The 16,753-nt window shown below is 42.8% G+C and overlaps 1 protein-coding gene across 1 annotated transcript in view; it reads right to left on the bottom strand.

Moving 5' to 3' along the window:
- The window catches only part of RAMP3 (receptor activity modifying protein 3), a 43,516-nt gene extending 27,841 nt beyond the window's left edge, over positions 1–15,675 (bottom strand). The window contains exon 1 of the mRNA XM_021526422.3: positions 15,499–15,675. Coding sequence (XP_021382097.1) covers positions 15,499–15,661 — 163 coding nt within the window. The 5' untranslated portion in view covers positions 15,662–15,675. The remainder of the gene's footprint in view (positions 1–15,498) is intronic.
- Positions 15,676–16,753: the final 1,078 nt, after the last annotated feature.

Below are 16,753 nucleotides of genomic sequence, written 5' to 3'. Positions count from 1 at the left end.
CTGATTTGAAATACTGAATAAGCCAATCTTACAGCAGCCTAGTGCTTCTCCCGGCATTTTAATGTTGAACAAATCTACCTGTTGCACAGGTATGACTGAAGATCATATTAAATTCAACAATCTTTTATGCTAATTCCAAGTCATATCATTACAGGTGCTCTAGCAGGAATGCAGACACTTCACAGTATCTATACAAAAAAAATTACCCTCCTGTAGAAATCACTTCTCCTTTGCCCTCACACAATGTCAAGAGGCATCCTACTGCATAAAAAAACATTGGTTACAATTGGCATAGGTTTTCTTTATTATCTGTTTCCTGGACAGTCATAATTTTAAGTGATTCATTTCACTAGGGTCTCTCTGAATACAGAAGGACAAGATGAGCTAACACAAGCATCCCATGGTTGCTTTCCAAAGCCTTTTCTAAAACTTCTCTCTTGGGGTCAAGTCAAATGTACATGGCCAAAACATGACACACTCTAAAAAGGCTAAAAAATCCTACAACTTGATGGAAAAGCCCAGAGGCCACTATAAGTGGAAGGAAAGGAAAAATAATACTATTGGTATAAAAACTAAACCACCTGTCACTCTTTAAATAACTCTCTGCACAATATAAATGGCTCAGAAGTTCATCTTTTGTTCTCAGCTACCAACTGTCCTTTTGACACTTCTTCATAAGAGGAATGGGATGGGGAGAGGGGGGCAGGAACAGGACGCAAGAACAACATCACATAGTGTGAAAGCAACCAAGGAAATGAGGCAACTGAAGTTCGCAGAGACAGGCAATGACAGGAACTCAACACAAAGGAAGGATGCCAGGAATAAACAGAAGCTTGCAATAAATATAGTAGTTGAAAGAAGCGTTATGTCGGAACCCCGGGTTTGGCTGGGGTTCCTGTGTGGTGGTAGAGCTTCTCCTCCAACCCGCGTTCCCAAAGGAAAACTCCACAGTCTCTTCTTGTTCGGTCTCAAGATGTTTTATTGCTAGTTATCTAACAGATTAAGTTCTCGGGCTGCAGCCCTTTGGTCAGCGGCCCAGGCAGAGAGGCACACACTCCTGACACCCTGACTGTCTGGTGTCTTCTTCTCCTCTCCCCCCGCCCAGGGCTGCTGCTATCTTTTATAAGATATATTACGTATAACATGTTTACAATTATTCCCCAATACCTATTACCTACGTTACCAAGTGTTTTTCTATTCTAAACCAATCTGTGAGTGCCAACATCACCAAGAACATGGAGGCAAGGAAGAAGAAAGAAGAAGGATGGGTTCAGCCCACTTTCCTCCATCTTAGAACTTCTGACCCCCATGTACAAAGTAAAAACCCCCCTGTACATGCACTAAAACCCCCCTGTACACTACCAAAAAATATTTCCCTCTACTTTGTGACTACATTTACTATACTATCTAGCACTTTGTGACTGCTTGTTCTACCTTCAAAGTTGGTAATTCATTCCATGGTTCAAACTCGAAATCACAGCTAAATCCAGCTGCCTGCTGGGGTCCAGACTGCGTCTGACCACGGCCTGGAGCCTCTAAAAATGTCTGAGAGGCATTTTGAGTTCCCACAGCGTTACACTTGCATTCAAAATTGACCCATAAAAAATGTATCTCATTGTATGGAGTGGCAGGAGCAAGATAAATCTGTTGGCATGGTGTACTGATCTGTCTCCGTGTTGAAGAAGTTTTCTTAAGAAATAGCATAACATGGAACTCAGCTTTGCATTATCTCCGGCTTTGATGCTGAATCCCTTTTAATGCTTTTTTTATCCCCTTGTATAAATGGTACAGAAGGTGCATCTATAGCCAGAGAAACATAATATCCAAAACTAAAAGGGCAGCTCAGTGTCTACTTTATCACAGTTTGAGGCACTACATTATTGTTTTTAAATTGTGAAGGTAATTTCAGACTGTTAACTAGTTTGGACATTAGAGTCTTCTTCCTGCAGAGCAAGAAAAGCATGAAAAGAAGCAAATTAAGCTTCTTCATCTCATCACTAGAAATCAACAGGGAATGTATCAGAGGGTATCAACTGTTCCAACCCATGCTGGTACAGAGTTCCCCAGGTTTCCTGTGACTGCAAGGCAATGTGACCATTGTTCTGAACTCATGCTTCAATTGAGAATCTTTCAGAGTACAAATTATTGTCCTTTACATAGTTTTTTTGAAGTTCTTATATCACTGCTGGCAGCATATTAAGAATGAGACACAATTTCTGAACAGCCTGTCAACTTCCAGAAGTGTTGGATGGGTTTTCTACTATTTTGAAACTGGCATGTTCTATTTAAATAAATATGTAGCCAGTATTTTTAATGAAATATTTCTTTCTTTATTAGCAATTAATAATTTATCAAACAAATAAAATTAAATTAAACATACAAGTTCAACAACTAACATGTGAAGGGATATCTCAGCTGTACACTAAAATCTGTATTGTGCAGGAAATTGCATGGCTCAGCCTAAAATGTAACAATGTTTTCTTCAAGCCTTTTCTGTCCCATTACATTTTTGATGAAGCAGTATGTAACTGAAATGTAATTTTTTTTAATAACCATTGACTTTCAGACAGTGAATAAACTAAATACTCCAAGAGCAGAAGCAATTGCTTGAAGCAAACCTCTTCCACACTTTTACAAAAGTGGAATACACAAATGTATTTGTGCACTCAAATCTTTCACTTGAGATCCAACCTTCCAGAAAGTAAAACTGAGGAAGGATAAGAGGAGTACACTTGTTTTTAGACTAGAAATAAATCTGTGGCATTAGAAACCGTTTAAAGATCACATCTAGCAACAAGCACAGCACCACCAGCCAGTCCAGGGGGAGTGATTGTCCCACTTTACCCCATGCTGCTGTGTCGTCACCTCAAGTCCTGTGTGTAGCTTTGGGCACCACAACACAAAAATATAACAAGCTATTAGAAAGCATCCAAAGGAGGGCTAAAAAGATCACAGAATAATTTAGACTGGAAAAGACCTCTGAGGTTACTGAGTCCAACCTATGACCTTGTCAACTAGACCAAAGCACTAAGTACCACATCCAGTCTTTCCCTAAACTCTTCCAGGGACAGTGACTCCACCATCTCCCTGAGCAGCCCATTCCAATATCAATCACACTTTCTGTGAAGAAATTCTTCCTAACATCCAGAAATTCTAACTTAAACCTCCTCAGTGCAGCTGAAGACTGTGTCCTCTCGTCCTGTCACTGGTTGCCTAGAAGAGACTGACACCCTCCTTTCAGGCAGTTGTAGAGTGATAAGGTCTCCCCTGGACTTCCCTTTCTACAGGCTGAACACCTCAGCTCATTCAGCCACTCCTCACAGGACTTATCCTCTAGACCCTTCATCAGATCCACTGCCCTTCCCTGGACTCGTTCTAGCACTTCAATGTCCTTCTTGAAGCGAGAGGCCAAAACTGCACACAGCACTCAAGGTGTAGCCTCAACAGTGCTGAATACAAGGGGAGAATCAATTCCCTACTCCTGCTGGCCACACTACTTCTGCTACAGGCCAGGATGCCATTGGTCTTCTCAGCCATCCTGGCTCATGTCCAGCTGTTGACCAGCATCCCCAGGTCCTTTTCCTCCAGACAGACTTCCAACCACTCTGACCCAACCCTGAAGCGCTGCATGAGACTGTTGTGGCCAAAGAGTGTGGCCAAAGGCTTGGCACTTGGCCTTGTTGAACCTCAGACCTATTGATCCAGCCTGTCCAGATCCCTCTGCAGAGCCTTTCTATCCTCCAGCAGATCGACATTTGCATCCATCTTGGTGTCATCCACAAATTCACTAAGCGTAGAGTTGATCCCCTCACTCAGATCATAAATAAAGATACTAAACTGGGCCCAACACTGATTCCTGGGGTATCTCACTAGAACCAGACACCAACTGGCTGCAACACCCTTCACCACAATACTCTTGGACCAGCAACCCAGCCAGTTCTTAACCCAGCAAGGAATGCACCTGTCCAAGCTGTGGGCTGCCAGCTTCTCCAGGAGCATGCTATAGGAGTTGGTGTTAAAGGCTTTCCTGAAGACTAAACAAAGGGGAAAGCCATACGAGGAGCTGCTTAGGTCACTTAGCTTGTTCAGCCTGGAGGAGAGACCTCATTGCAGTTACAACTTCCTCATGAGTGGAAGCGGAAAGCCTGGCACTGATCTCTTCTCTGTGGCACCCAGTAACAGGACCTGAGGAAATGGCTGAAGCTGTGTTAGAGAAGGTTTAGGTTGATTATTAGGAAAAGGTTCTTTACCTAGAGGACAGGCACTGAAACAGGCTCCCCCAGAAAGTGGTCACAGCACCAAGCCTAAAAGAATTCAAGAAGCATTTGGACAATACCTTCAAGGACATGGTGTGATTCTTGGGACTATCCTATGCAAGGACTTCAACGATTTGTGTGAATCCCTTCTAGCTCAGGGTATTCTATGATATAAGGTGGAAGGATGAGAGTTCCAGACGATTATACGCATTAGGAGGTGCCTACGGTCAGCAGAGGCAAGCATAACTTTCCCAACAAACCTGCATTCACCAAATTAACTTTTGTTTGTGTTACCTAGGACGTAAGGCAAAGACTGTTATTCACCATGTATCTATGGGCCTGACAAATGCTTTGTGTTCCTTGTTTTCATCTAACTTCAGCCTGCAAGACCTGTCTTCCGAGTCTCAGCACACAGTAGTTGCCACATAAGTGTGTGACATCTAGAACAATCAGACTACAGCTCTTCATGATTTATGACTACAGAAAAATACAATTCTAGCAAATGGAAGTGAAAACTTTTTTTCACCGCCTAAACATCTCTACTTCTTCAAGTTCACTATACAGCCTTGTGAGGTACTGCTACTAAGGTCTCCATTTTACATGAACTATGGAAATAATGACAGAACTATTAAGAAGTCTGTCTGAGGTCACAAGCAGAAACCAGCATCAGTCTTAACTACAGTGAGCCAGCAGCAGTCTGGTGCCAGTACCTACTTCACCACTATCTCCTTTCAGAAAATGTGACCAAAGCAACTGAAAAATATGATCTCTCCGTCCAAAAGATAACTGTGAAATCTGTCAGCTGTGCAGTTTATGGGAAAGGTACGTCAACTAATGAGACAGCAGAATTCTGATTCACTACCCTCATCAATTAGATAGTTTGCAATTGCTGCTGAGACACACACACACCAGACCACATAAGAACTGTGACAGCCCGTGAAGTTGGCCATCTGCATCCAGGACCTGAGCTTGACACTGTATCACCTGATCACCTGGGTGCACATATCTGATCTAATGGCTGCTCATTATTGCAACCCAGATGCCTATCATTAGTTGAAAAGGCAAGAAAACACAAAAGAAAATGTGATGTGAGGTAAGGTTTCCCTATAATAAGGAAAAACAGTCAGCACAATACAGACTTTATTCCATACCTAACCACCTGTGAAGTGTGTGAAACACCAGTCCCTCAAGGCCAATAGAGACTTTAGTTTGCTCCTGTGAGGTAGCCTGAAAGAGAAGTCAAGCAATCTTTTTTTTTTTTTTTTTTTTTTTTTAAGTACTTTGGGAAACGGAAATGACCCACAAAGATTTCACAGACAAGGGTCACTGCACACTCCCTCCTGAGGAAGTGTTTAAAACCATGGGATACTTGAAGACATTTAAGGTTCCTTTTTCCCTTGATAGGCAGAACATTTAAATTAAGATACTACCATCACAGAAGGTCTGGGAAAATTATTTTTTCCTTTTCTGACCAAATGACAAAAATTCCCACCCTGCACATCCACTTTCTCTTGATGCTGCATGTAGTCCTCTCACAGATTTCTAATGCTGTTACATATTACCATGTTGAGGCATTATATCAACATGATTCAAGTGAAGTCATGTTTTCTTTCAATTCATGCCTACTATGAAATATTAAGTTGTCCTGACCATCCAAATATGGGCTGTTTTTCTTCAGCAGTCCAGCTTGACTACCAGAGCTCCAGAGCCCTGGATACTCACCTACATGATCACAGAATCTTTTAAATTCTTCTATGAAGAACTCAAAAGAACTATAAAACACTAACAAAATTTCAGAGCTTCACATGTCTACTTACACTGCTGTACATGTACCTGCTCATAGTAGGTGTGAGTGGCTTTTTACAACACCTTTGCTCCAAAGAATAAACACTAAAAACAGATCTTTGCATGACAACATGATCCCTCTACATTATAATTTTTCCTAGGTGCATACAGGTACATAGGAAACTGCAAAACAACAAATTCTGTCATAGAAAATTACTTAGGCCAATCTACTGGAGTAAATAATTCCACCAGTGCCTATCAAGCCACTTTATTATACCCCTCCTCAACTGGACAGGAGACAAAATATAATTAAAAGCTCATGCGTCAAGGACAGGGAAATATAACAGCTACCATCATGGGCAAGAGACTCAACATGGTAAAATAAATTTAATTTATTGCCAATTAAAATCAGAGTAGGGTAATGAGAAATAAAACCAATTCTTAAAATACCTTCCCCCTACCTCTCTCTTCTTCCCAAGCTTAATTTCACTTCTGATTTCTCTACCTCCTCCTCCTGGAGCAGTGCAGGAGGGTGGGGAATGGCAGCTGCAGCCAGTTCACAACACATTTTCTCTGTCACTCCTCCCTCCTCAGCAGGATGACTCCTCACACTCTTCCCCTACTCCAGTGCTGAATCCCTTCCACAGGAGATAAACCTCCACAAACTTCTCCAGCAAGAGTTGTCCCCACAGGCTGCAGCTCTGCATGAACTGCTTGAGCATGGGTTCTTCTGCTGGATCTCAGGTCCTGTCAGGAGCCTGCAAACTTCCCACAAGGTCACAGCCTCCTTTCAGCATCTACAAGTTTAGGAATGGGGCCCTCCAGGGGCTAAGGTGGATCTCTGCTACCGCGTAGTCCTCCATGGGCTGCAGGGGCACAGCTGCCTCACCCTGGTCTTCAGCACAGGCTGCAGGGGAATTCAGCTCTGGTTCCTGCAATACTTCCTCCCCCTTCTTCTGCACTCACCAGAGTTGCTTGTCTCACATGTTATCACTCCACACTTTCAACTGCTGTTCTGCAGTTTTTTTCCCCATCAAAACTATGTAATTCCAGAAATGTTCCCACTGCCACTGATGGGCTCAGCCTTGGCCAACAGCAGATTCAACTGAACAATATTGGCTGTTCTCTGTATTCATCTATAGATCACGGTTTTTTTAGCTCCAACACTATCAGTGGGCCTGCAAAACAGTTTACCTAAATCTGCCAGCTTTCACAGTCTTAAGAGATGTTTTAAGGCTGATATTTTCTGTGGCTTTGCTCCTCTATGGTGGGCAAACTTTTTCACCTAAAGCCTAAGGTAAATTATTTTGGAGTCATGCAAGAAATAACTAGAAAGGAGAGTAGATAAGAATGAGTACTCCCTTCCCTCTAGTTTTTCAAATGTGTCAACAATACTTCTACTTTAGTAGAAGTTATAAAGAGCTTAATTTATTTATATAGCTGTGGAGTGGTACACTCTGATACCAGAAGGAATCCCTCACATCTTCCAGATCTTTTGTAGAACAAGGTCTCATGGTTTGACACTGACACAGTGCCAGCACCCCCATAAAAATGCAACCTCTCAATTGAATGCTGTGAAATGCTATCAAGAACATAGCAGAGCAGGCCCAAGCTTAGTAACAAAGGAAAAAAAAAAACTTTATTAAACTACTACTACTATACTACTATTAAAGAAAAAAGAAAGAAAAACACACACTAAATCCAAAATGAAAACCTTCCAAAACATCCCTCCCCCCCCTCAATTCCAACAAACCACAGTGAGACACAACTTGGACCCCCAATCAGTTTCCTACCCTTCAGATAATCAATACTCAGTCCATCGAGGGAGAGAGGAGTCTCTCCGGTGCCATAGACCCCCCAAGAAACACAGCTGCCACTTCTTGTGTTTCCAGGTCACATATGGCACTGCCCGGAGAAGAATTTTGCCATGGTGATAATTCTCCTTTCCATGCAGTGCTCTCACCACCATACATGGATGGACAGACTGCTCATAGGGTTTTCTTTTCAAGGATGCTTTGCCAAGGACCAAAGAAAAACAACAGTTCAGTTTCTCATTTTTTGGGACCACAGTCCCCCCCATTTTCTTCCTCCACTGGGGCCAAGGGTCTTAAGAACAGAGATCATCTTCTTTCTGAAGACAGAGGGCATCACCACACCCTCCTCAACTCTTCTCTGTTCACTCCACTCCTGTGTTGGTAGTCACTGAGGCAGGTCTAAGTCCAGCCAAAAGCCACTCCATCATCTTCCCCCCAATCTTCTTTCCCTAACATCCCAGGTCCCAGGCTGTCTCTCTTCCTCTCTTTCAAACCGAGGAGGAGTAAAATTTCACAAAGCTTTCATTTCTCAAGGAATGGTTAAAAGTCCTGACTCCCTGGATGGCTCTTGACCCAGGCTCTAGCTCCCATGGCTGAACACACTTCCAACCACCCCCCCCCCGCCCTTCCTCCTGTGCCAGAGTACAGCACTATTGCTGTCACTTGAGAGAGAGAGAGAGAGAGAGAGAGAGACAGAGAGAGAGAGAGACTCTGGGGAAAATGCAGACATCCCAGATTTTCCTCCATTGTTCCATCTGCAGGGAGCCGGAGCCGGTTCCAGACCCTCCACCCTTCAGCCTACCTCAACCTGGGCCACATGGCTTCCGCTCCCGCACCCAGCCACCTGGCTGTGGGGGGAAAGTCTGCACTCTCAGAGCACCAGAACCAAAGACAGAGTTCCCCTGGGAATTCTGCTTTTAACCCTTCTGTGTTCTTAAGAGGCGTGTCCACCCTCAATTGGTCACTCCAAGCGTCAATATCCAACCCTGACTGGATTGACCTCTTCCTTCTGAGAAAATTCTTTTTCCGTGTCAAACCACAATACAAGGTGAAGAAGGTCTTTCAATAATTTCTGGACTAAGCCTAGAACATCTACTCCAATACAGATATTCTTCATAAAGATTTCCAGTGTACATTTCAAGACTGCAAGAATCCCCCATTTTCTACAAGAGGTGTTTATTTCACATTTTTCCTACCAGTACTTTTTATTGCTTTGACAAGTTTTTGTTTTCTAAATCACTGCATGATAAAATATGAAGTAGCTGGGAGGAAAAGAAAACCTAAATATTGCACAGGCATATTTGGCATGGAACAGCATAAGCCATATAGCAACAAGTATTCTTATGGTCTTGCAGTGCACATTCCACCTGTTCTATACTGTTCCATCAGAAAGGTAAGACAAAGAGGAGTTACAACGTACTTGAACTAAAACTCACTGAAAACATGAAGTCGAAAAATGTCACATTACTTCACAGAGAGAGACTCCTCTCCCAATTTTCAAAAATATTTAAATCCAAGAAAAGAGCACTAATATTTCTTTCCAAAAAATCTTAAAGTATGGAAAGAAAACAAGTATTTTTGAGGAGCCTAGTTTTATTTTGACCTTTATTTGGCAATGCTCAAATTTTTTTGTTGTTTCTGGTTTACACTGGAGCCAGTTAAATAGAAACTGGACCGATGGCTATTCCAGCAATATTATCTCTACTTCAATGTGCATCACATGGTAAAAAATTATCACCCAAACATAGCCCTGCAATTATGTTCAGCAGCCACATTTACTAATGGCAAAGGTTACCATTCCTGAATGCAAATCCATTTACGTCCACTGGTCAAAAATAAGAGATTTACATTATTTTACAAAAGTTCTGACTTTGCATTAGCTTGAAATACAGACACAGCTTATAATAAAACTAAATATTGATCTGCTTTCTAAAAATAAAGGAGGAGATTTCACACATTCTGAATGACAACTGATGACCCCATGGAAATAAAGACTTTGACCATCTCTTCACTGAAAGAAAAAAAGAATTTGTTTTTCCTATTTCTCTTGAAAACATTATCTTAATGCTTTATCAGAGTAAGTTTACAATACACATGGCTAAATACATTTAAAGAAACCTCTTCTAATATTAAATTGGATAAGTTATGTTCTTGGTACATGGAGATCATTGAGGAATAAAGCTGGAACAGCTCATAGACTGAAGAGATGTGGAAAGACAGCATTACACTTACAGCCACTTGTCAAAAACAAGCATGAACAGAAAATTTGTTCCATGGTCCCATGTAGCTACCAGGCAGCAAAACCTTAATGTAAAGGCTGAGATCCCCTTCAAGCAAAGGCCACCTCCACTCCAAAGCTGTAGAACACGTCTGGATAGCCCGAAGACAGCCACAGCTCCTCAGACAATATCAATTGCAAGCACCCTCATGGAGAGCAGCCCTGAGGACACTCCCCAGTCAGAGAGATTACAGATCAAAGCTTACGTGCAAGTGCTAAAGTCTTAGAAGAAAAATGAGCTTTGTATCCTATTGATGACCACGTGAATGACTTCTATAAGGTTCCACTTCCTGTTCCAGTATTTCCCCATCTCTTCACAATATCTTATAGCTGTGAAATCTCTTGCCCTTTGTGCTAAAGGTAGAGGGGCCACCCAGAAAAAAGGCTGCATACCCTGTCAAATCTCAAACTATGTATTTTGACAGAACAACAATAATGCAAAAAAAATTTATAACAATTAGAGTCTCTAGCATGAATCTCTATGGACACAAAAGGATGCAAAAGGGATCTGTTACTTGTGACATTTGGAAACAAAACGATTTCACACAATAAGTGGCAGTCATTAAAGGCTAATGTTAGTTACACTACTTATTCTGACACTGCCCACAGATAATGCTCTGCAAAATAAAGGCAAATTAGTCACATTTATTAGAGTGTGAAAATCTTAAGACATATGCTTTATTGTAGGGCTCAGTGCTTCTGCACAGTTCTTTTCTCACCCAGGTTAATCTGGTTAGATGCAAACAAGATGTGCTTTCATCAGCCCGGTATCTGCTAGGGTCTCAGCAGCGCCTACCACATCTTCCTCTTCAGGAAAGAGTCCTCCTGGCTCAGAGCATAGTGACACCCCATCTGCAGAAGGCCATCATTCTGTCTCCATACAGGCAAAATTCTGTATTCCTGGAGACAAACTGACGCCAAGGGCTGTTATGTAGGCATGCCGCTTGTCCAAGACAATATGGTAGATCATGTTAAGCTGCTCTGAAGATAACAAGGGATCCTCTCTACCCTTTGGACCATTTCTAACAGTGCCACTGCATTTTCTTTTGAGGCTTCTAGCAAGGAAAAAAGCTGTCTCCTCTTTTCAGATTGGTTTCAAGGAAACCAATATATGAAGGGAGATCAAAAACTTCTGAAAGGGTACCTTTCTCCTACTCCACTTTGCTACTCCTTTCTTCCCTCATACTTGCACATTTCCACAGAAGACATAAGAGTCCTTCAAGCAGACTTCAGCTTGCTTTACATATATATTCACATTAAAATAATGTGAATTTTTTCCATTTATATTTTCTAGTTTATTTTAATGCAAACCTGGCTGTGAAGAGGTTCTTATTTTAGAAAAGACAGGCTGTTTCCATAAAACATGAAATAATACACTTCTAAAATTCTGTCCTGAAATAAAATGGTTCATGTGACAGCTTTCACTAAACTAAAATGGTGTGAATTAAAACAGTTTTCATTATGCTTGTGAAAATTAATCTCTCTGAGTCACAAATGAAAGAACAGTTTGCTTTCTTCATGCGTTTCTCAAGTACTAATTTCAATAGCCAAGACACAGATGGTAGCAAATGGTGTTTTGTAAGGGACCACTCATTGCATTTTTTTCCTTGGTAAGGCAAACTGGAAATTGATTCATTGTTTGCAATTCAAGCCATGAATCAACTCAGTTACCAGCAGATAGGTGGGAGAAACTAAAACACAAATGATACAATCAACTACTGATGGTTCAACACTTAACTCAACCGACAAAACCTCCCATAGCTCCCCTTGAGCTCAATTCAAGACCCCTTCCTTCAAATCATGCAGTTTGTGTGTATCTGCACCTATAGCAGTACCTGTCTGTCTCAGTGTAGAAGTCAATCTCCACTTCATAGACTCTTATGATTTGCCTCATAGGCAAAACAAACCTACAAAGTCCTGAGACACCAAGGGTATTTAAAGCCTTAATGAGGATGTAGATAGCAAGTTCTTACTAATTTAGGAGTAACAGTTTACATTAGCTAAATGGTCTCCAGGATTGGATCTCATTGCTGTAAATCAGGTTTTTAAAGCCCAGAGTTACCTTCAAAAATGAGTTCCATTCCTTCTGAGCACTGGAACCAAGCCAGCTCAAGATAGTATTTGATGCTCTGTGCTACCACCTGCAGTCCACTTGCCACCACAAGGACAATCCTGCCATTCACCCTCTCAAGGGAACTGGTGTGAACCTGTCCCCTGTTGCACATGTAGGTGCTGGAAAAGAAGCAACACCTTCCTGAATAAAAGAATTAGGAGACACAAACAGGGTGAAGGGTGGTGGGAAGAATGCCTGGATCCAACAACAAATTGGAACACAGGCTGCATTTACACCAGATGCTTTGCTTTCAGGATAGATGTTGGTGGAGTCTGCTGCCTGTCTTCCTGCTTTTCTAGTGTGGAAAATCACATCTTTACAATATCAAGCATAATTTTGGCAGAGATGTGTTTTTGTTAGAACTCTGTGGTCGGTCTCAAAATAAAATGGTCTGTTTTGTAAAAGTTTATTTGTTTTACACACACACACTCACCTTGGTCTATTAAATTCAGAACTCCTACGATGGTATTCCCTTTCTTTGTTCCACCCTTTGCAGCTGCAGAACAGCATGATATTCATAAGAAAATAATGGGGAAAAAAAAAAAACCTTGATTTGGTTTTCAAACTTTAACCCACTAAAATTGTTTCCTGTTGGATTTTTTTTTTTTTTATCATTGGAATCCAAACTCTCCAGGACTTATATATGCCATGTTTCACATAAGGGCAGCTCAGGACCTTACAGAATTTGGACTTTTATACTCAGCTTTTTCATTATTGTTTGCAGATGAGGTAGTCTTCAAAACAGAAAGTAAAAATGTAATTGGGACCAGGCTGTTTCCAACTGTCCAGCTGCTCAGCTGTGACCAAAGCACTAAGCCTGGCTGACCCCTGTGAAAACAGATTATGAAATGCAAAAACCAACTGACTATCTTTGAAATTTGCACACAAGAACTGCTCCAGATAAGGATCACACTATCTCTCTTGAAATAGGTTTATAGAAATATATTGAGGAAGATTACTCTGGAATTTAAAAAATACCCAGCTTTACTCTGGTAGCATCTTTTTACTCAAATACAAATAGTACCATGGAACTGCAGGTGTTACATAAGGAATGAAGGAGAAACACTTGGGCAGGGATTCCAAAACAATTACCTGTATAAAAAAAACGACTTTGTTAAAAGTGGTCAAGCCCTTACCTCTTCTTACCTCAGTTTCCATACATAGAAGTATACCAAGAAAATTTGGTATGATGGTAAATACAACGCTATTTCTTAGGTGCTTAGATTCCACTGTTAGTAGGTGTCTTACAAGTATCTACAGCTCTGCTAAGCCAAATCAGAGGATTTCACCTGACAGCTGGTGTTTCCAGCTCTTACCCATTCTGGATGTTATTGCACTTCACAGAACTGATGACATGTCTGTGTACCAAGTACCTCGGCTGATGCATTCTTTCCCCTCCACACTCTGTAAATTCAGCTTCTCCTACAATCACTGAGTGAACACACTGCCTTTTTGTCCATCTCACTAAGGATGCACAACACAACAAGTAGTTATGCATAGACATAATGAGTCAAAACTCCTAGGCAGAAAGATAAAGAAAGTAGTTGCCTGTGGTTACAGAACTACAGTCCCACACCCCACCCAGATGGGCTTCCCACTGCCTTCAGTGAGCTTAGCACTGAGGAATAGTGGTTTCACCTTAATGACAGAGGTCACAGCTCTGTGCTTAATTAAAAAAAAAAAAATAAGAATGACCATTCAATTAAAATAAATATTCTTACAAAATAACTATTTTTTAAACTGTGTTTGTATTTCCAAATAAGCAATTTAGTTTTCTACCAATTTAGGCTTTTCTTATAAAAAAACCTGAGTTCACATCCTAAAACTCTAAAGTTTTTCTACTAGGAAACTAGTCTCATTTAATTAGTTCTTGATTATATCTACCCTTTCCAATTCCAAGAAAAAGTAATGTATTATCAGTTAACAGATATTCTTAAAATCTTTTGTGTCTGCGTTATTCAATTAGGACTAGAACTGGCACAGTTAAAAATGTCTAGCACAATTGATTTATCTGTGCCTCTCTGGTGAAAAATGTCCTGTAGCTTCCTGAGCCACAGCGACACTGTCCTTCACTCTAGTAAATCTCTGAAAACAAATCTCCAGTGGATAATTCTACTTTGCAAAAATCACAGCAACATTGCCTCCCCATACAAAAAGATTATTGCCTATTTCCCTAAGTTCAAGACTGCATAAATATTTCACATGTCAATACAAGTGTTGGTTGTCTTTTCAGCTGAGGAATAACAGAAATCTGAGCAACTAAGGTAAGATTTTAGAAGTCCTCAAGCCACAGAGAATCAGAAATTTGTGCATGTAGCATGTCATTCTGTTGACAGACCAGCTAAGGATGATGCTACTGAGCACTGTAGAAACTGTCTATTTGTTTGTGGGTCTTTTCATAGAAATATTGCAGTGTTTAGCAGTTTTGGAAGGGGTCAAAAATAACAAAGTTCTGAAGTCCTCAGATATATCTTCTAAAGGTACCAGGCTTGAATTTTTGTTACTTAAGTGTGACTCACAGGAAATCAACTACATCTCTTAGCTTACTGTTGAGTGAAGATGATCAGAGCTGATTTCTGGCAACTTCAGATGACTGCAACACATTAAATATGAGAGCCCTAAGCAATCTACCTGACAAGGAACAATAGTTTTTCCAGCAGCCAAGGCAGACTAAGTGAAAGATCTGAAGGATATCTGTGCTTGATAGCTACGTGCTTGAAACTCAACTACTCTAACAGGAATCAGCCCTTCATTCTTCAGGAAAAAACCTTTCCCAATAGCCAAACACACCTCCCCAGAATCCGTGTGGGATCCAAGATGGAAATCCTGACTAAGGCAAGAAGTTAGAGATTGTTTACCCCGGGGCCTGGACTCCTCTCAGAGATGTCGGCGCGATGCTGAAGGGGACCACCGGCCCCGCTGCCCGCCAGGCGCGGCTGGAACGCTCTCGCTGCGAAGCCGCCGCTATGCTCGGGATGGAGAGCCCCGGAGGGAAAGTGATCCCCGCTGCGTCCCGACCCGCCGGCAAGGGAGGCCCGGAGACCCCCTCCCAAAGGGATTCTCTAGCCAAAGAAGGGGCGCTCCCACCTTCCCCGAACTTCAGCCCCACGTCCCGGCTTGAAGCATTGCCCTCGGAGACTGCGCACCCGCGAGGATGCTCAGCCCGTCCCGGTGCAGCAGCCCCGGAGCGGTAGCGGCGAGCCCCACCGCACACTGCCGGGACGCCCCCGGCCAGCTCCGCCAGCCACTTACCCCAGAGCAGCAGGACGGGGAGCTGCTGCCGGCGGCTGCCCTGCGCCTCCATCCCGGCGCGGGCGGCAGCGGCCGCGGAGGACGGAGCCCACATGGGGCGGCCAGCTCGCAGCCGCAGAAGGCCCGAACTGGCTTCAGGCCGCCCGCAGGGGAGGCTCTTCATGCCTCGGCGTCCAGCCCCGGGCGGCGGCGGCAGCGTGGGCGGGGGCGCAGGGGAGCAGCTCCTCCGCCCCGGGTGCTTCCAGCAGGGCGGAAACGGCGGCCGGGCCGGGCCGGGCCGGGCGGAACGGGACAGGACAGGGACAGGAGCAGGGGCAAGCACGTGCGAGTGTGCTGTGTGTGCGGCCACAGAAGCGCGGCTGTGCCTCCTGCTCCTCCAACAACCACGGCAGGAGCGATGCCGCTCCCAGCCATCGGTCTGTGTGGCTGCCTAGAGGAAAGGCACCTACCCCCAGGGTGACAGTTCTGGTTGTAACTGTCTGAGGGATTCAGGGATTCTTCACCCCTTGCCCTGGGAGCCAGATCAGTTGCTTTCATCCTATCACAACATCCTGGCGGTGGGGGTGAAGGCATGAGATGCTGGAAGGCCACCTGTGTTAGCTCACTTGCAGCCATTGCACGGCATGTGTTGGCATGCTCAGTATTTACAGCTGAATATGGGGAGTGAGCTTGTCTGACCCCACACAGACCCAGAGCAGCCTGGAGTTCTAAGATGCTACGTGTATGTGTATTTTTATGTTGCAATTTCATCTTTGCCTGTCTCTTTTCAGAGATGGTACAGCTCCTGATTTTCATCAATATTTAAAAGCTGTGTTCCTAGAGCTCTCTAGGAAATTAGCATATCCATCGAGAAACACCAGACTGGGAAGCTGCTAAAGGCGACTTTTCTTACCTAAAAATAGTAGTATTGCTCAGTAACGAGGACTCAGACTGTTCTTCTGGGTACATGGACACTCCACCTCAATAATGGCCTTCTAGTAGAACATTAAATCACTGTCATTATTAAAGGTCAAATGTACCATCAAATTTCAAAAGAGATTTTCAAGCCACACACAGGAACAAAGAGTACTTTTAGGTATCAGTCAGGTTGTTAACATTGACTTTGTACACTTGCCTTGCACAGTGCTCCAAACACTTTTGGAGACTGGGACCCCAAAATGTGCCTTTGTAACCACTGTTTTCAGTACACAACCTTTGTCTGATTTATTCTGTTGTCTAGGCTGAAGGAAATGGAGAACTTCAGAAACCACAGAGA

This window comes from Lonchura striata, chromosome 1 (genome assembly GCF_046129695.1).
Source record: "Lonchura striata isolate bLonStr1 chromosome 1, bLonStr1.mat, whole genome shotgun sequence".
Taxonomy (NCBI): Eukaryota; Metazoa; Chordata; class Aves; order Passeriformes; family Estrildidae; genus Lonchura; species Lonchura striata.
This window is presented reverse-complemented; position numbering and strand designations above follow the sequence as displayed.